Source organism: Lepisosteus oculatus, chromosome 10 (genome assembly GCF_040954835.1).
Source record: "Lepisosteus oculatus isolate fLepOcu1 chromosome 10, fLepOcu1.hap2, whole genome shotgun sequence".
NCBI lineage: Eukaryota > Metazoa > Chordata > Actinopteri > Semionotiformes > Lepisosteidae > Lepisosteus > Lepisosteus oculatus.
Window position 1 is genome coordinate 25,381,759 of NC_090705.1, and position 23,360 is coordinate 25,405,118.

Here is a 23,360-nt window from a genome sequence, read left to right on the forward strand (position 1 = left end):
CTAAAAACTGTGACTTTTAACCTCAGAGTGGTTCTAAGCTTACTTTTGACTTTAGTTTAATTTGCCCAATCCACTAAACTTACAAAAGTAATTAGCAAGGACCTTATACTATATTATGCACTATATCAACTACCCTAAGCTCTGAGGCTATATAGTGCAATCTATGATAACAGATGAAAGTGAGAGAGGAAATAAGTAATTTTGTCAACACCCTGCTTTGTTGTTTTTCCCCATTTTATTCTAAAACCGAATAATAAAGTTATTATCTTTGCTAAGAATTGCACAAAATCTGATTACTAGAAAATGACATCCAGACCTAGAATATATAATTAATTTACGCTCCAGCTAAAAAAAGAACCTACACTATTTGGGATAACTATTTTATTAAATGTGTTGAGCATATAATAAAGTTATAGACAACTGTAAAGAAATTTCATCTAAAGACTACAAAATGTGCAAGACAAAATACAGGACTACAAGATTATGGAATTTATCAAAATAGATGATTTCAACCTGCTTGTGTTCCAGAAGTCAAATTCATCCATTCATTATCAGAAAGCCACTTAGTCCCACTAAGACCTGAGTCTATACTCTCACCTAGGTAGGATATGTTCTTTAGGAAATACATCAGTCAAAAACAGCATCAGTCGTCTGAAAATCAGACAGCATAAACAATGGTGTTGAGCTGTGTTGAATTCTGAATAATATATACTAAATATGTACTAAATGCTTTTCTGGATTGATTCCAATAGAAAGTCACATATCTAAACAACATTTAAAATAATGATCACATAACCTTTGCTATTCTTAAAAACAATACTGCCATTAGATCCACTTAAAAAATGGCTGTTTGAGTTGCTAAACTTAGAAGCATTATACTCTAAAGGGATTTGCAAAGATGCAAAAGATGCACAAGCATCAGGTTCCTTCCACTGGATCATTACCTTGTATTACCAGTATTATTTTTTATTTATACAGTACTCCTAATGCGTTTAGATGCCAAAGGCAATCTAAACTTAAAATGCCATTATCACAAGCGATCTATATTAAAAAGAATTACTGAACTATAGAAATGATCAGTAATGTTATGATTTCTATTGTAAACACTCATTCAAGAAAACATGTACAAAAACATGAGCTAGACAGTATTATGACTGTAATTTTTGAGCACCAATGCATATTCAATACATCATTGGTCAACAACCTCTGGACATCCCAGTAAGCAGGACAATGGCTTTAGCTGAAATACACATTTTGTGGAGAAGGAGTCTGTTAAAAAAATATTCTAGCTTGTCCAGCTAATAGCTTGTAACAGGCACTGCAAAGTCACTCACCTTTCATGCTCGCTTGGTAATTGTTTTTTCTAGTTTGCCTGAAACCCTTAGCAACTCCATTAGTGCAAAGTGCAAACAGCCATTACTAATGCATTATCACAGTTCATTTTTATGCTGTATTACTGCACAGATCCTGGCCACCACTTCTCTCAGTGTCAGTTTTGATTTAGTAAGTTATTTTAATTGCAAGACATTGTGCAGCTAAAACCTAAAGCTTTTACTAGTTCATCTGGAAGCTAAACAGAATAGTTGAACTTAAAAAACCTAATCAAAAATGTATTAACCACAATTCCAAAATCTCAGCGTTTCCAACAGTTTCCACTGAATAACTTAAAGCAAAGCTTTTCAAGACAGTGTTTCATAAGTAATGGTCTAAGTCATGGTAAGAGGCAATGGAATATTTTTAATCAAATAGAAGCATAGAAAAAGACAAGAAGCCATGTGCAGCTTGGAGAAGCTTACCTCTCTGTCATCTGGAGAGATGGTGCTTTCATCCTGCCGGAGTGTGAGGGATGAGGTACGTCCTCGAGAGCCTGCAGGTGGTGCTGTGGGGACGGCAGGGTTCTGCAGGGATGACAGATGCTTACTGATAACTCAAAGACATTCCTTCAGGCCAGCTCACTACCAGTCTACTGATTCAACACATCGGGGCCAGAATTGAAGACCCCTTAAAACAAATAATAACTTCATATATTATATATGTAATGTATTTGTTGGGTAATTGAAAAACTCCACTTAATTTAAATTATACTAATCTGTATAAATAACATTGCTTGTCATTTATTCCTTATGCCTGCATAACATTAGGTCTCTCCCTGAATACATTTCTAAAAAAAAAAGCTGGGAGGATAAATATTTGGACCTTAGCTGATAAGACTAAATTCACATTTCTTGGTTTCTCCCGTGAATAAAATTTAATCAAAGCTATAACTATGTCAATTGGCAGCACTGCGCTTGGGTTTCAACCCATAATGAAGAATTTGTGGTCAACCTTTGATACTGAATTTACTTTTAAATGCAGAATACTGTAAAGAGTGTGTGGAGTTTGTATGTTCACATGCTTTATCTTCAGGTGCTCTGGTTTCCACCCACAGTCAAAACACATACTGGTAGGCTAACTGTCTTCAGGGTGAACCGGCCTTGGTGTACGTGTGTACATGTCTGTGTCTGCCCTGCAATGAACTGGTATTTTGTCTATGATGTATCCTGCTTTAAATCTGTTGCTTGCCGGGATAGTCTCTGGCTCCACCACGACCTTGTATTTAATAAAGCGGTTAGAAAATGGATGGACTGTTTTTTTTCCATCTGAAAAATATTGCTATACCTTCTGGGTCGACAGCTAATATCCTACAGCTGTGATATCCTATTTGCAGGAATCTAGACTCCTAGGTTCTCAATGGAAGTGCTCTCCTGTACCTACCAGATATGTTTATCTACACCCTGATAAAGTTTTTATCATGTGCATTGTTTTACATGTCTCTTTAATATGAATTCTTTCTAAGTGGTGATAATCTTTGTTGAGTGCATGTCTCCACTTACTTGCTGTGTTTTGGAAAATGTTTTAAGAAAAATCTACTTAATAGTGGATATATAAAAACTTCAGAAAAAAAGGACACTCTTCCTATCCTGCCTGTGTGGATATGTATTCCTACTGATCAGAGAATATAATTCAGATGTACTCTGATGGAAGTCAGGGAGTCCACTTCAACAACAAGGATAATTAAATCCCCACACTCACCACAACATGCAAATAAATGCAATTTAAGTCCAGTCATGAGTATACTTCTTCATAATTTCCCTAAGGTCTCATTCTTGAGCAAGATGTAGACCACTGACCATTCACCTTTAAGTATTCTGAACTCTTTTCTTGAGGCACTACAGTAAGAACTATTAAATTCAAAAAGGCACACAGTGTTGTATTTCAGGTCAAGCTTCTTGCTTTACTTGTAGCCAGCAGCCATATCAACCTGGAACTTACAACTGGCAACCCAATGAAGCGAAGTAGGCATGAGCCTTGTCAGTACCAGTATGGGAGACCTCCTGGGAAAACTTAAAGTTGTTGCTGGAAGAGGTGTTAGTGGGGCCAGCAGGTGGCGCTCTCCTTGCTGCCTATGTGGGTCCTAATGCCTCAGTATAGTGACAGGGACACTGTACTGTAAAAAAAAAAAGGCACTGTCCTTCAGATGAGACGTAAAACCGAGGTCCTGACTCTCTGCGGTCAATAAAAATCCCAGGGAGTTTCTCAAAAAGAGTGGGGTGTAACCCCGGTTTCCTGGCCAAATTTCCCATTGGCCCTTACCAATCATGGCCTCCTAATAACCTCCATATATGAATGGGCTTCATTACTCTGTTCTCCTCTATACTAATAGCTGATGTGTAGTGAGTGTTCTGGCGCACTATGGCTGCTGCTGCATCATCCAGGTGGATGCTGCACCTTGGTGGTGGTGGAGAGGAGTCCCCATTACCTGCAAAGCATTTTCAGTGGAGTATCCAGAAAAGTGTTATATAAGTGCAAGCAATTTTTATTATTATTATTACTACTACTCTCTCTGGCATAATCCCTTAAAATCCAATAAAGTTGTGTTTAATTATATAAAAAAAATGAAAACTCTTATCTGAGTCTACAGGATATGAATTGGTTACCTTTTACACTGTTTAAGATAGCTATAACTGGCTGCTCCTTTTCTTCACCTGATTTGCTCAAGGTGTGTCTAACATTGGTATGGACTAAGTTTTCTTTGAGATTACTTATTGTCTGGATTTTAAAAAAAAACACTCAGTTTCAGGACTAAGACACAAATGTATCTTCCAAGCTTGACATCCTTTGAAACATATGGTCAACATGTACGAATACAATCAGGTTATCTTCATGCAATTCACACTCAGCAGCTGAAAGGTTATGCTCTAGTAATGTGACATAAAGTAAAAGCTTTATAACAATGAGGCAAAGCAATGAACACATTGTTGCACAACCTAATTAAACCAAAAACTAAATTAAGTAAAATGTAGTAACTGTAACATATGTTGAAGATTAGAGATTATTCTATCTCTACGTAATTTAGAATATTTTTGTTCTATTCTGTTCAATTTTGGTTATCATAGCAAAAAAAGGAGGATAAACATCTTCAGTCTAGAAAAGAGCGGGCTTGATTTAAGTATATAAAATCAGAATAGGAGATAATTTCATATCCTGTAGTGAAACAATGATACCATGTCATAATTACAAACAAAATGAAGGAGGGAGAACTGAAAATTATTGTTTACATACAGATACAGCCATTCAAAATGCACATCAAAACTTGTGTCTGTGGTAAGCTAGGTGCACTGTACTGTAGTATGATTCGGTTTGGCAAATTTAACTTTTCACTGCCCAGAGAAGATCAACAAGTGGCACTTATGGTGCATTAGATGTTAGTGAAACCACTTAATACAAATATTAAAATCTAATTCTGGTATTTTGGGTATTTTAGTTAAATAAATGTTGGTGGCTGAAATTAAAAATAACCAAAGTATAATAACATTTCTGAACATCACTAACAACATTAATTTCTTAATATAAATATTATATTTTTATAAAATGGTATTGGTAGCCGAAAATAAAATTTAAGGTATTATAATGTATATTATAATAAGGTATCAATAAGGCAGTATTCCACCTTCTTCATAAACATGTTCTGCATCAATTTTTTTTACTGGGTCATTTGCTGTAGTTATCTGATGTGCTCATTTTAACTAAACTTCCCATGAACACTCACTGTTTCAATCATTGTAATAGAAAATAAACATTTGTAGAAAATGGAAAAAGCAACACTTGCAGTTTTTAATTTAGCTCATCCCACCAGAGTGACACATTGGCAGTTCAGCAGTAGAATTCCCACCTGCCACATAGGAGAGTGGGGTTTGATTCCCAGCAAACGCACAAATATCAACAAAGCACCCCCTTGGGCATAATAAAAAACTAATTTTCTAATAATAAAATACAATAAATGATAGGTATACTACATTGACATTTTTATTAATTTTATATATCAGAGTATTTTAAATAATAACTAATAAGAAATGCAGTAAGAACATGCATGAACCTCCATAGAGTTAGCAAACATGTGAATACAGCCACAGGAGGGGAAAAGAAAACCAGATCTGCCGGTTATCGGCTTTAAAATCATACAGTATCATATTTTAAAGCAAACAAACATGTACAGTAAAATAAACAAAACAGGAGCCAAATGTAAATATTTTTTTGAATAACCATCGATCATGTACTGTACATTAAGTTGCATTGCAGAGAAGTACTTTTAAATTGTAGATATTGCAATTTGCCATTGTTAAATTATATACTATCCAATGAAAACAAAATTAAAGTAAAAATTAGACCAAAAAACTTCAAAACTTAATTTAGCAGATGTTCAGCTCACTATTTTGTGAAACTACTGTGCATCACCAGTTTTACTGGAGACATACTGTATCAGATATTACACAGAAAATACATTTTTATTAAAATTCATCTGGTGGTAATTTTATTGATAATTAGTTCAATTGTCCATTACACCAACAAAGTAGCATTAAAAAGACTACAAACAAAGATTAAAGATATGTGATGTTAGGAAACGGTGTTCACATCTCCCTGAACCCCCCTCCACCCCCTTCTCCCTGTGAGGATGAGGAGGCTGGGAACCCCTTCTGAGTGAAAAGTTACCAAGGGCTGCAAATGCAAAGGTTGAGACGGGGGGGGGGGGATGCAACAGAAAAAAACAGAAAAAAGAGGGATTTGATATTATAAGACAGTCAGTGAGTTATACTTTACCTGAATATCATGTTCTTAAGCATGAGTATACAGTCATGTGAAAAAGAAAGTACACCCCCTTTTTCAATTCTATGGTTTCACATATCAGGGCATAAATAACAATCGTCTGTTCCTCATCAACTTCTATAATTAGACAAATCTAGCTCAGATAACAGACAACACATAACAGATTTCACTATGTCATTATTTATTCAATAAAAAGTAAGCCAAAATGCAGAAACCATGTAGAAGAATTAAGTACAACCTCACCACTTCCATAGGAATTAAGAAGGTAATTAGCAGCAAGGTGCTGCTAATCAAATGCACTTGATTAGCCGATCATCAGGAAGTGTGACCACATCTATAAAAGCAGAACGTTTGGCAGTTTGGTGATCTGGAGCATTCAGGTGTGTGTTAACACCATGTCAAGGAGAAAAGACATCAGCAATGAACTCAAAGAAGCAATTGTTGCTGCTCATCAATCTGGGAAGGGTTATAAGGCCATTTCCAAACAATTTGAAAAATATAATTCTACAGTGAGAAGGATTATTTACAAATGGAGAACATTCAAGACAGTTGCCAATCTTCCCAGGAGTGGGCGTCCCAGTAAATTCACCCCAAGGTCAGACCGTATAATGCTCAGAGAAATCGCAAAGAACCCAAGAGCTACATCTAGGGATCTACAGGCCTCGGTTAACTGGTTAAATTTTAAAGTTCATGACAGTACGATCAGAAAAAGACTGAACAAGTACGGCTTTCATGGAAGGGTAGCCAGGAGAAAGCCCCTTCTCTCCAAAAAGAACATGGCAGCACAGCTTAGGTTTGCAAAGTTGCATTTGAACAAACCAAAAGTTTTATGGAACAATGTCCTTGGAAAGACGAGACCAAAGTGGAGATGTCAGGTCATTATGCACTATGCCATGTTTGGCAAAAACCAAACACATCGCATCACCACAAGCACCTCAAACCAACTGTCAAGCACGGTGGTGGAGGGGTGATGATTTGGGCTTGTTTTGCAGCCACAGGATCTTGGCACCTTGCAGTCATCGAGTCGACCATGAACTCCTCTTTATACCAAAGTATTCTAGAGACAAATGTGAGGCCATCTGTCCGACAGCTAAAGCTTGGCCGAAACAGGGTCAGGCAACAGGATCCCAAGCACACCAGCAAATCTACAACTGAATGGCTGAAAAAGAAAAGAATGAAGGTGTTGGAATGGCCAAGTCAAAGTCCATACCTCAACACCATTGAAATGCTGTGGCGAGACCTTAAGAGAGCTGTGCATAAACGAATGCCCTCAAACATCAATGAACTGAAGCAATGTTGTAAAGAAGAGTGGACCAAAATTCCTCCAAAACAATGTGAGAAACTGATAAACTCAGAAAATACAGAAAATGATAACTTCAAGTTATTGTTGCTAAAGGTGGTTCTACAAGTTAATGAATCATGGGATGTACTTAGTTTTTCACACATGGCTTCTGCATGTTGGCTTATTTTTTTGTTAAATAAATAATGACATAGTGGAATCTGTGAGGTTAGATTTACCTAATTCTAGGACCTGGTAAGGACCAGATTATTTTTTGTTATGTCCTGATATATAAAACCATAGAATTGAAAGAGTGTGTACTTTCTCTTTCACATGACTCTACATTTGCATTTAATACATAGTTCAGACTTGAAGAACAGGAAGAGTTACTTATGGTTCAACAAATAAAACACTAAAAACTGCAGGATCTGGTGGTAAATTAACTATTGCTCCTTTGGTTTGTGCTTCTCACACATCAGGAGCAATAAACATCACATTTGCTTCAGTAGTTCTACACTACATATGTGCATCTATTTTATTGCTACTTTTATTATTAATATTAAATTAATATTTAACATACTGTAATATATAAAATTGATAAAATTTTCAATATGTGCTGTTTGTCATGCCATGAGACTTGTTGCTATATGACGTCTCATGCATTTTAAATGGCTGCATCTATAGCTGGAAACATAATATTTTTTTCTATCAAAAGGCTGGTTGAAAGTTTAGTTTACTTAGCTACTAATTTCCTTAATAAGCAAGAAAGGTTGCAAATTAAAGGAGACCTTTTAGCCAATCTTATTTTCATATGTTCTAGTAAAGGATGTTCACCCCTGGTCCAAGAGAGCTCTAGCACAACAGATTAAGTAGGTCACTACTAAATTACTATAGCTGTAAAATATAGAACAGTTTCCCAGAATCTAAGCTCCCCAGAATGAGAGTTTTTGTCACTGAACAGAAAACTTGCTTCATGCATCAACAGCTTTCAGAAATTGCTCATCTTTACAAAACTAACTGCAATGGAGCTCACCAGGACCATAGCTGGAGAGATTCCTTTTCTAGTAATATCTCCATAAGAACATCAATGAAAATTACAAACACCTCTTTAGATTCGAGACTACAAGCATTTTTACACCTATAAGTCTTTGCATTTCACTTGTAAAGTAAGTGTTCCAATAATATAAAAGTAAATTGCAAAAATATAAATTATATGAATTACATAAATGACAGTTTTCTGAATGACTAAAAAAATGATTGGTTAGAGATTTATTTTCTTATTATACTAGGGTCAATAAGACTAAAATGTTTTGGAATAGAATATTTAGGTTTCTTGCTCTAACAAAACAAATATATAATAGGTCAAAAAGGGAAAGCCTACTATGGCGAAGGAGACACTATAACAAATTCAATGACATTGCAGATTACTATTATATAACCAGGTAAGCAAAAATATAAACCGGCTACGCCTAAACAGAGCCCTTCTGCCAACTTTCACAAAGATGGAGCCTCAGAAGCTAATAGGGGTACTACTCAGCATAAAACTAGTAAATATGCATGAGCTGCCCATGATCTTCAAACAATCTATTCTGTGTTGGTACAAGTGGTGTCTTCTGGTCATTTATACAGTACCCAGTAACAAAGAGCTCAAAAACCGTAGAGCAGTGTTTCTCACGCTTTTCTGTACCAGGGACCAGCTTTCGAAAGGACCATAGCTAGAATACTTATTTGGCAATATTATGTAAGATCCTAGCAGGGGCCAGGAAGCACTGCTCTAGGGATGGGTGCTGGTTAACGGATCAGGGAATGAGAAACAGGCTGTAGCATACTAATATTCAAAGCTTTGTGCTTGTTACCTTAGGGTTTACTTGAATGGTTCGTTTTCTGTTTTAAACTGACAAAGAGAAGCCCTCTCCACTACAGAGCCCAAGACCGGAGTACTGTGCAGACAACAGTATGTAAATGAGATTTATATTTGGGGTTATAAACTAAATAATGAGTATATACAAAAAAAAACACAAGTCAAGGAACCGGTTTAAAAGAAGGCTGATTTGTAAACCAAACCTGTTGAAAATAAACATATAACCACTTATTTCATAAACAAACGTGAGCATTAACAAAAACACTGATACCCTGCACTTTACAGCCATACTCACAAAGTAGTTATCCTTGATCTGGCCAAAGAAGTGAGACAGTAGTACAAATCGTGTCAGTGGTAGCACATTTTTCTCATGTATTGATGAGTACAGACGACAAGATCAAATTCTCATTTAGAGTCATTACTGGACCTCAGTGTGCAAGTGAAATCCAAAGGACAATACGATGACACTTCAGCATCTAGAAAAAGCAGGCCTATAACACACCAGTTTTTGCTGCAATTTATTCTGAATTGAAAATAACTGCCTGAAAAACTTTTTTTTTTAATACTGGCAATTCTATTACCATTTCAACACATAGGAAAATGGCTTTAGTTAACACCTTCCCAATTTGTCAGCTTATACTCCAAATAACTTTGTGAACACTATTCTAAACATAGTAATAGTGATGTACTGCAGAGTTATGCTGGGTCTGATGATCACTGAGCTGCACAGTAAATTGCTTTCAGTTCATAAATGAACATGTGGGAGCACAAACTACATTAGTGTCCCAGAGTGATAACATTAAATTTGCAAGTTACAGCTATGAACTTCAACACCAGAACGCATTCCATTCAACCATATAATTATTTTAAAAATAGAATATTACTCTGATAGCTAGCTGTAGATAGATGTATAGTGTTATGGCTTTCCAATGTAAAAATATGAAGGGCAGAGGTCAACTAAACAGTTTAAATTGAACATTGTGAAACATACACAGCAAATAAACATACAGAAATTTACATTATATACCTGAAACAATGATGGTAAAGGAACTGATGGTATTATGCGAATTCATCATATGAGAAAAATTAGATTTGTGATATTTTTCTAACAATTGGACCCGATAACTACATTTAGACCTTTTAAACTAATCAAATGCACATCATGAAGGGAGTTAACAAAAAATCAGTGGTTTTAAAAGTCAACCAAAGTAAGAAGCAGATAATTAAAATAATCCTTCACTATATATTAGTATGATTTGCCAATAAAGATTAAAACTCTCTGGCTCTCTTAAGGCTTAGTCAGTTCCCAGAAGCCTTTGCAAAACTGCTAGAACAGCATTCTGCCAAGCTTAAAAGCTCATTTGGCCGATTCCTTTTATTTTGGAAGACTAATGACAATCATATATTTACGATATCCAATTATGCAGTATATTTGAAACCATCGTAAACAAACAAGAGGAGAAAGGAATCCAAATAGGAGAAATTCAGCAGAATAAAATGACTGTCAATTACACTGATGCAGATATTTCCAAGGCATTTTTTACCACAAACTAAGCAATGTGTAAGGGGAAAATGTGGTTTGGTCAACGAAGACATACTAGATGGTCGATACCAACTGTGAAGGGAAGTATAGCATAAGTATGTCCTTGTACATACTAAGTATATAAATGTACTAAAATCTGAGATTAACAAAATTGTTATAGTTGATTGAACACAGGCTTCTAACAATAGTAAATAAAATAATTAACACAGCTTTCTACGATAACTTTGTTACACGTTTTGAGCAGACACTTTAAAATATTATTCTTGTTCAAACGCGCGGAGACTCGCATCGCGCATTTGTCAGGATTACATTAACCTGTCACAACAAAAACCGGGAGCCAGTTGTCCCCCCCCGGGCTCCCTGAAGAACATTTTCCTGTATGCTCTGATCCATTTACGATCGCTGACCTAGATTTTTCCAACACTTACTCGTTTACCCAACATTATACACACGACAATAGCATAGCATTGCTACGATTAAGAAGGAACTAATAATGTCCAAGCCAGAACACAGGCAGTTAGACTAAACGTACTTACGTGACCTCTGTAAAACGTTAAATCATTTCGTCGATCGCACAGGTTGGTTTACGGTTTTTACCACCTGAGAGCCGTCACCAGCAAAGCAGGTGACACAAGTATGACTAACCTATCAATGACACGTCTCCGCATTAGTTACACACCATTCTCTCCAGTAATTTCAGTTAAATTACTGTTTGGCTATCATCACTCATTTTGCCGGAAAGCTTTGATGCTTCGTGCATCGTGATTTTTAATTAATTCTATTCAAAGAGGTAGTAAATCATTACATACATAAGATGAAACTTAATCCCCTTTGAAGTAAACATCCTTAAAAAATACTAGAGTGAAAGTGATATCGCAAGCCGACTAAAATATAAGTTTCAGACTGACTGATCTTTCGCGACATGCATAACAAACGTCGCTAGAAACTCGGTTTCGATAAATCAAATGCTGATGCACCTTTGAAACTTACAAGAAAAATAACTAAATGACATCATTGGTTTGACGATAAAACAAACTGTCTGACCTTTATTTATCTAGACAGCCAAGGAAACTAACAGCTGGCCATCAGATTTAATTTTATTGATGTCATGTCATTTTCGTGTGTGTCTTTAAATTCCCAAGGCTGAACCACCGGTAGCTGATAACCATCCGACAGAACAGACTCTCGGAAAGTAAACTCGTCTTGTACCTGGGCCTGCTGCTGAGACTGCGCATTCCTTTGTGGGGACTGCTCTTCGTTAATTTTCTGCTTCAGTTTCTTGAACATATTTCAAGCCGCTGCTACTGTCAAAAAGTAATCGATGTTAAATATTAAAAGTGCTTTTTTCCCTAATCCTCGGTCTTTCTATCTTCGAGATCACCGTCTTTCATCTCCCCGCAGGTGAAAGCGTAAACTGCGCCTGTGCAGCCGACGTGGAGCAGAGAGAAATATAGTTACGGCAAACGAAGAAGGACATGTTAGATCAGCGTACTTCACAATTCAAGCGTTTAATAAGGCTTGTGTTTATTAATAACCATCGCGAAATCTAGGTGAAAAAAGCAGATATTCCTAAACAAATTTAGTGTAATCAGTTTCCTGTACCTTGTTTATTGAACAATATTGTTAAAAAATATTGTTTTAATTTAAAAAATAACAAAACAACTATATGATATATGATAGCTATATATATGAACTATATGATAGCTATGTTGCAACCACATGGGAAATTTACATTTCTTTGACAAAACTCTGTTTTGTCAAAATACAAGTTAGAGGGAATGTCTGTATTGATCTGGTCTTTGCAAACAACAAGAGTAAAGTGTAGAAAACAAATGCAAGAATCTGTAAAGACCTGTCATCATAATATCTTATGCCCTGGTGTACATTTTGAAACTGCTGAGATAAAGTTCAAAAGTTAACAACTTTAGAACTATGAAATAACTTAAGAAAAGCAGAATTTGAATAGGACATTGTTAACATTACATCAGTAGAGAATGAATGGTAACAGTTTAAATATATTCTTCTTGAGACACAGAACATATTCATCCCAAAAGTAAATAAAAAAGTCTGAAATCACTGGCCCAAATGGTTTATTAAGTTGTGAAAAAATATAAGAATTAAGAAAATACTTGAAAATATGTAAAAAGAACAGGATACAATTAAAAATAGGAACAAGGATACAGACCTCAAGGATCTGTATTAGGACCACCTTTTAAGTAGACAAATCATTTACATGTTAAAGAGATTGTGGAAACACAATTTTCCAAGACAAGCAGAATATTTGTTGTATACAGTTAAAATTGTAGAATTGAAATTAAGGAATATTTAGTTAAAATAGTAAAAATCACTTGTAAGAACATATCTAGAATATTGTGTGCACTTTTAGTCACTATGATATAAAACATAATACCCCAAAATGCATTAGAGTATGTCCAGGAAGGAGCACACAAACACATTCCTGGATTGCAGAAATGTTTTACACTGAAAATAAGAATACTGTATACTTTAGTCCATAACAGACTATGAGGAGACCTGTTTCAAGGTTTCCAAATCCTCAAGGGTACTGACAAAGCCAACTCCTGTGGAGTTAAAATTAACAGTGAAACATGAACCAGAGGACTCAAGTGGAAATTAATGGGAAGTGCTTTTAAAACTTTAAGAGGCACTTTCTTACACAAAGGATTCTGTTAGTCTTTTTTCAAGAAATGGCTGAAAGAGATCTTCTGATTAAGTAGCTACTATCAAATAATCTAACTAAGTGGGCTTCTCTTGTTAGCAACCTTTTTTATGTTTCTATGCTCTAAATATTAAAATATTTCTTATTTGATGTTATAATAATATGTATGACAATTTCACAGTTAGTCAGTAACGACATACAGTATACAGTACTATGGCCTGGCAGTGGCAAAAAAAATTTAAAACAAATATAAAATACTGAAATTCTTCTCACCTTATAATGACTACTTTGTCATGAAAGACCCCTTGACACCATTTGTATAAGCAGAGGTTAACTCCATAGTCATGGCTCAATTCCATGCAGCCAATTCCAATTTACACTTATTTCAACAGATGAACTAATTGATCAATGCTTAAACCGATCTGCTGCATAATGGGGCTGCTGGTGTATTAGATGCGGTACTACAGTAGTGATGGATGAAGAGAGTCCCCCTTCCTGTGTTCGAAGCACATTGGTTTGCTTTGGGATGAAAAGGGATATACAATGCAAGCAAGTATTACTATTAATTTGAGAAATGTTAAGTGGTTTCAGATAGTCTCAAATACTGGATGGTCATTAATTCATAAAAGATGGACCTTCGCTAGTGCATGTCTGCTGAAGTACCATGAATTACCATGATTTAATACTTCCATATGATGCTGCACATTAGCTTTTCTGTGTCCATGTGAGCACTTACTGTACTTGCTAGACCATTGTATCCTACCTGGAGACTTCAGTTATTCAATTATTAAAGTTTCCCACACTTCATGTCAAACACAAGACTTTGCGTAAAAAATTATTGTCAGCCAGTTCATTTTTTACCTACTGCCATAATATTGTAGTGATCCACTTCTCCCCAAAATGGACTGTTCTTGTGCCCCATGCCCTTTCCATTCTGGCTCCCCCTTTCCAGGATTTTACCCCCTTCTTGCTGCTGGAATCGTTCAAGAGCAGTATCTCTCTCTTCTTCTTCTTTTCACTGCACAGGAGCACAACTACTGTGTCACCAGATGGGAGCTCCCTGTGGCTCCTTGCAGTGGTGAGCGTGATTCACCATTTCCAGTATTACATCCTTGGGCTCCCCTTCACGCTGCACTGGCTACATTCCCCGGTGTTAGCTCCTCTTGTTCTGGGAGCCAGAAGAGCTCTGTGTAGCATCAGGCCCACAAGCAGCATGGAACCACCAATGAGCTCTCTAGGCAACCCTGCACTGAGGCTGGCTGCAAACACGGCGTGACATGTGAGGACAGAGGGCGAGATTCGCCCCTGACCACCCTGAACTGCAGGATCCAGGTTTCTGACCATGCACCAGCATGGGGAGATAGCAAGTATGCCGAACCAGAGCTCCGCAAAGGTCAGGACTGGATGAGTAAAGATGAGCATTCCACCTGAGTGAAGAAGATCGGATGTCTGGGCTCAGAAGCAGGACTCTTTAGCCAGGATGGCATGTCAAAGTGGTACTAGGTGCATTCTGCCTTGGGAGAGATGCCACGTGGCTTTTACAGCAGCATTTTAGGTCCAGGACCTCCAGGAGCACCTTGGGCCCCTGGGAGTGAGGTATTTCGGCGTCACAAAGATCCTAAGGCATGTCTGGCAGCCTTATTACTGGGGGTGGGTTCACAAGACCTTGGCTGACAGGACGTTGCAGACTTCTGTCAATGCTGGAACACCTGTACCACTCGGAAGAGACTTCTGGAACAATCCTGGGTTTGTTGTCATTCCGCATTGGTGCCCCAGTGCAGAGTAACCATGGATGTCTTGGGTCCGCTTCCATGCACACTTTCATGGCAACAGGTACATTCTTGTGTTTATGGACAATTTCAATCACTGGCCAGAGGCTTACGCTCTACCTGACCAAAAGGAGGAGACAGAGTTTGAGGCCTTAACTGGGGGGTGGGGGATTCAGTTGGTTTGGGGTGCCGCAGGAACTGCATTCAAACCAAGGTCGGAATTTTGAGTCCCAAGTGCTCCAGTGCATATGCTAACACCTGGGAATCTGAAAGACATGGACCACTTCCTTATGCCGCCAAAGCAACAGACTTGATGAGCGGTTCAACCAAATCTGGGCACACAGCTGTTCCTGACTAATTGCATGGCACCAAAAATACTGGGACCTGCATTTGCTGCTGGTCCTTCTCTCCTGCCACTTGGCAGTCCAGAAGTCCACTGACTGCACACCCATCTTTTAATGCTTTGCCATGAGCTCCAGATTCCAGCTAAGATGGTCTTTTGGTGACTTCTCAACCAAGGCCCTGCTGTGGGTGAGTCGGAATACGAGACTAAGAATACAACTAAGAGAACGTATGGAGACTGTCCAGAGGTTTGAGCTGACGAGAGCAGACAAGGGCACTGGGACTACACTACCAGAGGAAATATGACATCTGGCCCTGGGAGCAGCCCTTCCATCGGGGTGAGGACGTCTGGATCTAATAATAGTAATAATAATAATGGTAATGGGGACTCCCCTCCATCACCAATGTGCAGCACCCACCTGGATGATGGACGGCAGCCATAGTGCACCACCTATCAGTGGGGGGGAGAAAAGAGTAGAGAACACCAATCACAGATGGGATTGTTACTGTTGGTGGGCATGACTGGTAAAGGCCGATGGGAAATTTGGCCAGGACACAGAGGTAACACCTCTTCTCTTTTCAAGAAACACTCTGGGATTTTTAATGACCACAGGGTGAGCGCCCCCTACTGGCCCTACTTACACCTCTTCCAGCAGCAACCTTAGTTTTCCCAGAAGGTTTCACATCCAGCTACTGACCAGGCTCACACCTGCTTAACTTCAGTGGGTTACCAGTTGTGAGCTGCAGGGTAATATGGCCTCTGGCTCTGTGGTCCCTGTCAGATCCATGGACCCAAAACTTGATGCCAAGAGGGTGGGGCCCTGTTGCATTGTGGAACGGGTGAGTGAGGTATCTTACAGGATGCGTCTTCCCCCGGCAGGTCATCTGGCAGAGCTGCATCTGGACCGTATGACCTCCTACCGGGGACATGTGGCATCCGCTAGAAGCCTGCTGCAGCCCGACCCTATCTGATGGAAAGGACTCCCGGATCCTGATGGTTTACCAAAGTCCAATAAGATCCAGGAGTCTTCCTCGTTCGCAGTGTTCCTGACTACACCGTCCCAGTCTCCGTGACCCAGATCATGCCATTCCCTGAGGAGCAGACAGAGACAGAGACCAATCCAATTGTGAGACTACCAAGTCTCTCCTGAGGACAAGGGACCTGGTGGGGAAGGGGGGAGTCTGTCGATCTGCTCATTCCTTGCCCTTTCTCATCTGGCTCCCTCTTTCCTGCCCTTTACCCCTTTAAAAGGACTGAGAGACCCCTGCTTGCTCTTTTCTCACCTGGAACTGTTGAGGATCAGCATATCTCTCTCTTCTTCTCATCTTCAACCTGGTTTGCCTAACCCCTGTGGATAGCACACCCACTGTAAATAAAAAAGGCAATAAAAGCTTTCTCAGAGCCAGAATAACAGCTTGCTTGCCTCCTTCCTATCACTAACTGTCTAAATACGCTCAACCTCAACATCACAATAGTTGACTAAGCTGTTCCAATGCTTAACTTCTGAAAGTAAGGGAGTGAGCTAGATTAAATAACCACTAGACTTTATACTTTTATTTTAACTCAAGCGAACAGGACACCAATTGATGAACTGGATATCCTCATTCTTTTAGTATCTTAACATCCTTTGTGTAATTAAGAGAGATATCCATAAAAAATCTAAAAAGTTGCAGATACAGATGTATTTCCCCAGTAGAGGTCGTTGTTTCTCTGTGAAAGAAGTAAGACTCGCATTAATTTTGTAGAAAGGTTATAAAAATTCATTTTTTCTCCAGATTGAAGGGTGTGTCAAAGGATACTAGGTTTATCTAATAATAGGAATTTCAGATAACTCTAGGCTATGATCTTTTATTACCTTACAGATATTCTTAAGTACTGACTCACCTATACAATTTCTAAAGACTTACCTTTTCCTAAATCCACAGACTTTAAACTTTTAACTATAAAGTATGGACTAACATAATTTATAATAACTGATTCTTTCTACCGTACTGGATTTTATTATGTGTGAATTTATTTATAATACGTCTGTCTGCTATAAAAAACTACTTTTTGTTAAGCAACAGAAAAAGAGTTGAAATAGTATTTAATGACAACATCTTTTAAGCTGTTTAAATGTATCAGTGGTTTCATGTACATATACTGTACTTTCATTTCTAAGGTGCTTGTTGTTTCCGAGTAGAAGAGAAAGAAAAAACGAGATAACAGTTCACAGTAGATCGGAGACCCATTGGGCAGTAGTAATGAAGGTTATCGTAAAAGATTTTTCCGGTTTTTACATTTATCATGTCTGATTAAACACGTTTTCAAGCACATTTTGAGGTTGTAAGGAGTTAACTGTATTTGATAACTTGTAAATAAGGCAAACAACGATTATATTAGCAGTTCAGTTCAAATAAAGCAATATGTTGTAACTCTCCCTACATCCGCAAAAACTCAGAATATGCACATTGTGTTTATACAGTAGATATCGATATGTTTTCGCTTCTTCTTTGTCCATGACACTACACCCTATGAACGCGTGACACTATCGTTCTATCTTAAATGAAATCATCAGCGTCCGCCTCCACCCTAGCCGCACACATCCGGGCATTGCGGCGTCATCGGGTCACCCCGAGAAGCTGGCGAGCGAGGAAGAGACAGGGAGCCGGAGCCGTTTGGGGAAGGGGACTCGAGTAGCAGGAGAAAGACGCTTCTTCTAGCGGCAGCTCTCTGAGGAAGAAAAGAATATAAAGAGACGGCTGGAAAAAATAATAATAATTAAAACAACCCTGTCCTAAATTAATGCCAAGGGAATCCTGGGTGAAAGAGAATCGGGATTTCTTATGTTAAGGTGGACGAATAAGCGGCGGTGTCAGTTTGCGCTGTCACACTGGAAACGGAGGTGAAATTATAACTGCAAAAAAGGGTCTGGCCTTCTTCCTATTCTGAGCCACTTTTCTCTCCCTGGACACTGTGTTTCTGGTATATCGGCATTCTTCCGTTGAACACTGTTAAAGGTAAGTGCTTTGGATTTAAGAAACTCTAAATAAAATATTTTGAGAAACGCTGTTTTCTTGATTGAAATGGGAAACTGCACAAATGCTCCTAGATGTCACTCCGAAACCCAGGTGTACGACTGCCGTCTTTAAAAAATCACTTTACAGCCGATTTGTCGCGCCTTGTTTTTGAGCCGGTGGGGTTAGGATAGTGATGAAAAAGGATCACTTCCTGGATTTTCATTCTTTCCAATTAAAATGATTACATTAAATTCCGAAAAGCTGGCAAATGGTAACTTGCAAGCTCTAATGACGGAATTGTTCACAAATCTTTGGGTGACACCGGCTATTTGATATTGCCGAAGTCGAAAGTGAAAATGTGGTGTGGAATATTGTAAATAAATATTATTGGCATTCTGGTTGTTGCACTTTTAGGGTAAATAACATTATATGGCCGTCCACTAAAACCTTCTTGTCAAGCTTTGGGATTATGACTTGACCAAGTTGGAAAAGTTATGAGGGCATGTATTTAAATAATTTAAAAAAATATTTGACAGCCATATATTAAATAAAGGGCTTTATTTACAACCATTTTGTCCTAATAAGCAAATAAACTTTTTTGCGTTGGAACAAATCTGTTTACACAGATCAATAAAGTGGCACCATGGTTTTCATCCTTCACAAAAATAGTACCACAGAAATGTTGGATCTGCTTTAAAACAGCAAAGCATTTTGAGTAACGGTAATACAAATGTATTATGAGCTCTAAAATATTTAATGAGGTTTCCTATAACAAAGGAAATGCAGTATTCCTCATTGCAATTACTTTTAATAGTAAACAAAACCTTTTAATCTGCAGGTTAGTTCGTTTTAATGGGAAATACGTTGTTATCTGCTTTGAATGCCTGTTGTTTGTAATGATTGCCAAATCACAATAATGATTTTGTTGCTAAAAAGAAACACTACTGATGATGAGCACTATCTTCACTGGGAGCAGTGTTATCTTTTAAATAACTAAACTTATGTATCAGGCTTAGAAGTAATACCGCTGAATGTTTTGTTGTGGGCTAGCATAATGGAAATTGAGGACCAAAGTGTAAGAATTTTGATTGGTAGCTAGAAGAAAAAATCACTTGTCTAAGCTGTAATTTTATTGTACCGATTATAAATTTATTTGTGGTTCTGTTTTACAAATCCCTTCCTAAAATTTTCATTTGAGATATGACATCAGGATGAGGTGCAAAATAGAACAGAGTTTACATCTGGTTCTGTAAAAGTCTCTACTTGCACAGCAAAAATTAGAAAAACATCACCCATTCTGTTCCAGTATGTGTTATTGTTTAATGCTAGTTTAAGTCTGCATAAACATGTGGAAAGTTATTTTCATTTCCATTTAAATATTGAAACCACATAAGAGTAAATTAAAAATAAAGACACTTAAACTTTAAATGCTTATACTGTATGTGCTGTCTTTCTAAAAGGGGCTGGAGTAAAACATGTAATGGTGATAGATAAAAATGTTTAATAGATGTTCACACAGTCTTCCTAAACTTCTCTGTGAGGTCGCAGGAAATTCCAACTGTGTTATTCAGCAATACCAATCACCATTTTACTGTCAGCAAAAATAGCTGTCAGTGTAAGACAGGCCTGATCACAGCAACCTCAACCGCCACGCCTAATTCACAGTTAATGTGGGCTGATGGATGCCTCTTGCATCCAGGAAAATTGGTACAGGAAAATATTAACAATTAAGTGCTTGTTTTAAAATTATAATGGTTGCTGTCACCTAGTGATAATGTTGTTATAACAATAGTGACAATACAATTGTCAATTATAAAGTCTTAATACCTATCTGGAAAGAACTTTTGTTTTCAACCCATTTTTTTCACTCTAAGAAGAATAGCAGCAGCATCAACAACGAGAAATGATTTAAAGTTATGTATTTTGGCTATATGCAAAGTAAAAAGAAGAACAGGTCTTCTGAATACTTTCAATATAATAAAACACTTCGCTGATCAGAAGAAATGCTCCTTCCGGGAATGTACTGAAACCTGGAGAAATCTACAAAGCATATTAACAGAGCAGTGGCATCATGTTCATGTGTGTTCACGCAAGAGAAATACTGTTGTTTCAGTGGTTTTAAAAGATAAATGCTAGCAAGTGGTATGTTTTTTTCTTCAAATTGTGTTTCCTTTTTATTTATACATTTGTATTTACAATTTCCAGTGTGGTGACAGTCTCTGGGAACAGTTTGTTTTTATCCACTGCTGGATTTTAAGGAAGCATAATCAGACAGAAGGTGAGGAAATGGGGACACCTGGCTCTGGAAGGAAACGTGCTCCTATCAAAGACAGATTCTCTGCTGAAGATGAGGCCTTGAGTAGTATTGCCAGGGAGGTGAGTAGAAACCTTTTTTTAAGTCCTGTTCTGTCAGTGTAGATTCTGCGTAATGGAGTTTCCCTCAGGGTAAAGCAAAAACATAGAGGTGTACCCTTTCTGTCTTTAAAAGGCTGCGGGCTCTGATAAAACCATAAAACATCCTGAGAAAGCAGATCTGGTTATTACTTTCGTTTGTGGTTGTAAAGCCTCTCTTTCAACCTGTTACCCACATACAGTTGGTGTTACAGTAACAAAATGCTGTATTTTCTCAATGCAAAGCATATACAGTATAAGAGAACTGTACTACCAATAATAAGTCATGATTTAAGTTTAAATATGTGTCCGTTCTAAATTTAACTATTTTTTACAAATTCAAATGTAAAAGATCAACTGTAAGTCTTCAGCTGAAGTTATTGCAACACAAAGCACAGTAGAGTGCTTCTTGGTGATCTTAGACTGATGATATGAATCAGACCACATTGTATATACAGTACCAGTCAAAAGTTTGAGTACACCTGCTTAAACCAGGTTTTACATGATAATCTGTGCTTTAAACTGTATAACCTTGTCTATTAACACTTAATATTTAATTACATGATATGTGTACTTATAATCTTAAGTGAACTGTATTGAAAATGTTAATTTTTCATTTTCAGTAAAAGGAACACCCAAAGCAAGCAGATATCAGTCTGAAGCCCAGGTGAGTTAAAAGTCACAAATGTGTATAACATGGTGTTAGAACACTAAAAAAAGTTTAAAATTGTCTAAAAAAGCAAGGAAAAAAGACAGTCTAAAATTACTTTTAGAAATGAAGGTCAATCTTTAAGACAAATTGCAAGAACTTTGCAAGTGTCAGTAACTGCTGTGGCAAAGACTATCAAACAATATGAAGAAACTGGCACTCATGGGGACCAAAAAAGTTCAGGCAAGCCAAAGGTGACCTCAGAATCGGAGAATACATTCATTAGAGTCACAAGTCTGCGAAACCGATGACTAACTGCCCCTGAAATACAAGCTGAGCTCAATGCAACTAGAAGTACAGATGTTTCAACATAAACTGTTCAGAGGAGGTTGCGTGAAGCTGGCCTCAAAGGTCCAGATTCTGTGTTTTTTGGCCCAGGCAAGTCTCTTGCTCTTATTCTGCACTCTTAACAATGGTTTCTTTACAGCAATTCTTCCTGGTGGGCCAGCTTGATGGAACCTCCTCTGAGCAGTTGATGTGTTGGTCACCTTTGGCTTGCCTGAACTTTTTCGGTCACCATGAGTGCCAGTTTCTTCACATCGTTTGATAGTCTTTCCGTGCTTAACTGAGCAGAATTTGCCATGTTCATTCAGGAATTACAAACTTTTGCCTGTGCTCCCTATATTTATAGTAATTGTGGACTCTCACCTTTTTAACAATAATTGACAAAAGGTAAATGAGGTAGTGTTCTAACATGATGTTATGCACATTTCTGACTTTTAACTCACCTGGGCTTCAGACTGATATCTGCTTGCTTTGGGTGTTCCTTTTACTGAAAATGAAAAATTAACATTTTCAATACAGGTCACTTAAGATTATAAGTACACATATCATGTAATTTAAATATTAAGTGTTTATAGACAAGGTTATACAGTTTAAAGCACAGATAATCATGAAAACCTGGTTTTAAGCAGTTGTGCTCAAATGTTTGATTGGTACTGTATGTGTGATATGTACTGTACAGTAGTAAGATAAGACTTGTTAGTTTAAATTGGGGGGGAAAAAGAAATGTATTAAAACATTTCTAAGGAAATATTTTGTGGTCAGCAGGAAGTGTTGCAGTTCTTTTTTATATCTCTGTACAACATATTGTAGTGTAAAAGGCGTCTAGGATGTAAAAGGACAATTGCAATTTGTAGAGAGTGTAAGAAATGTTTTTCTACACAATGCTTGATTTTGTTTTTTAAAATTTCCAACCCTTCTCTATCTCCTTATGTATTTTTTTCCCACATTTGTTTTTAACGTGTGTAAGCACAGTACATTCAGCTATAGTTAGATTTTGGTGTTAAATAGAAATCGACAAGAAATCTGTTTAATCTCACACAACAAATAAACAAGAATAAATCATGATAAATAATAAAAAAACATTTTGTTAGAGATGCGTTCAGAATTTTTTTTCTAGAAATACAGGTCAAACTTGTCTTGCATTGCCTTGCTGGTGAGGGTGGAGAAGACATGTCTGGATAGTTTGTGCACTAACTTGAAGTGTGTTTTAAAAAAACGTGTTGCGGAAAACCAGTATAGACGTGTTTCATCAGGGGCAGAAAGGAATGGAATAAAGTAGTTACCCAATGCCTGAGCACTTTATTCACCACTCTTCTGCATTTGCAGCATTTCCTATCACTTTGCTTTGCCTGTTTAATTA

The 23,360-nt window shown here is 37.4% G+C and overlaps 2 protein-coding genes across 29 annotated transcripts in view; one reads left to right on the forward strand and one right to left on the reverse strand.

The window, feature by feature from the left end:
- Positions 1-12,252, reverse strand: part of golga4 (golgin A4) — a 77,499-nt gene extending 65,247 nt beyond the window's left edge. For all 5 annotated transcript variants that reach the window (XM_015357278.2, XM_015357279.2, XM_015357277.2 and 2 more), the window contains exons 1-2: positions 12,037-12,252; positions 1,797-1,898 (exon numbers count right to left, since the gene is read on the reverse strand). In XM_015357278.2, the coding sequence (XP_015212764.2) occupies positions 1,797-1,898; positions 12,037-12,114 (180 nt within the window). In that variant the 5' untranslated portion in view covers positions 12,115-12,252. The remainder of the gene's footprint in view (positions 1-1,796; positions 1,899-12,036) is intronic.
- Positions 12,253-18,192: 5,940 nt separating this feature from the next.
- Positions 18,193-23,360, forward strand: part of lrrfip2 (leucine rich repeat (in FLII) interacting protein 2) — a 73,048-nt gene continuing 67,880 nt past the window's right edge. For 6 of the 24 annotated variants that reach the window (XM_015357216.2, XM_015357229.2, XM_015357221.2 and 3 more), the window contains exons 1-2: positions 18,194-18,615; positions 20,821-20,991. In XM_015357216.2, the coding sequence (XP_015212702.2) occupies positions 20,902-20,991 (90 nt within the window). In that variant the 5' untranslated portion in view covers positions 18,194-18,615; positions 20,821-20,901. Of the gene's footprint in view, positions 18,616-20,820; positions 20,992-23,360 lie in introns of all 24 variants that reach the window. The other 18 variants (XM_069195027.1, XM_015357231.2, XM_015357233.2 and 15 more) reach the window with 8 other exon arrangements.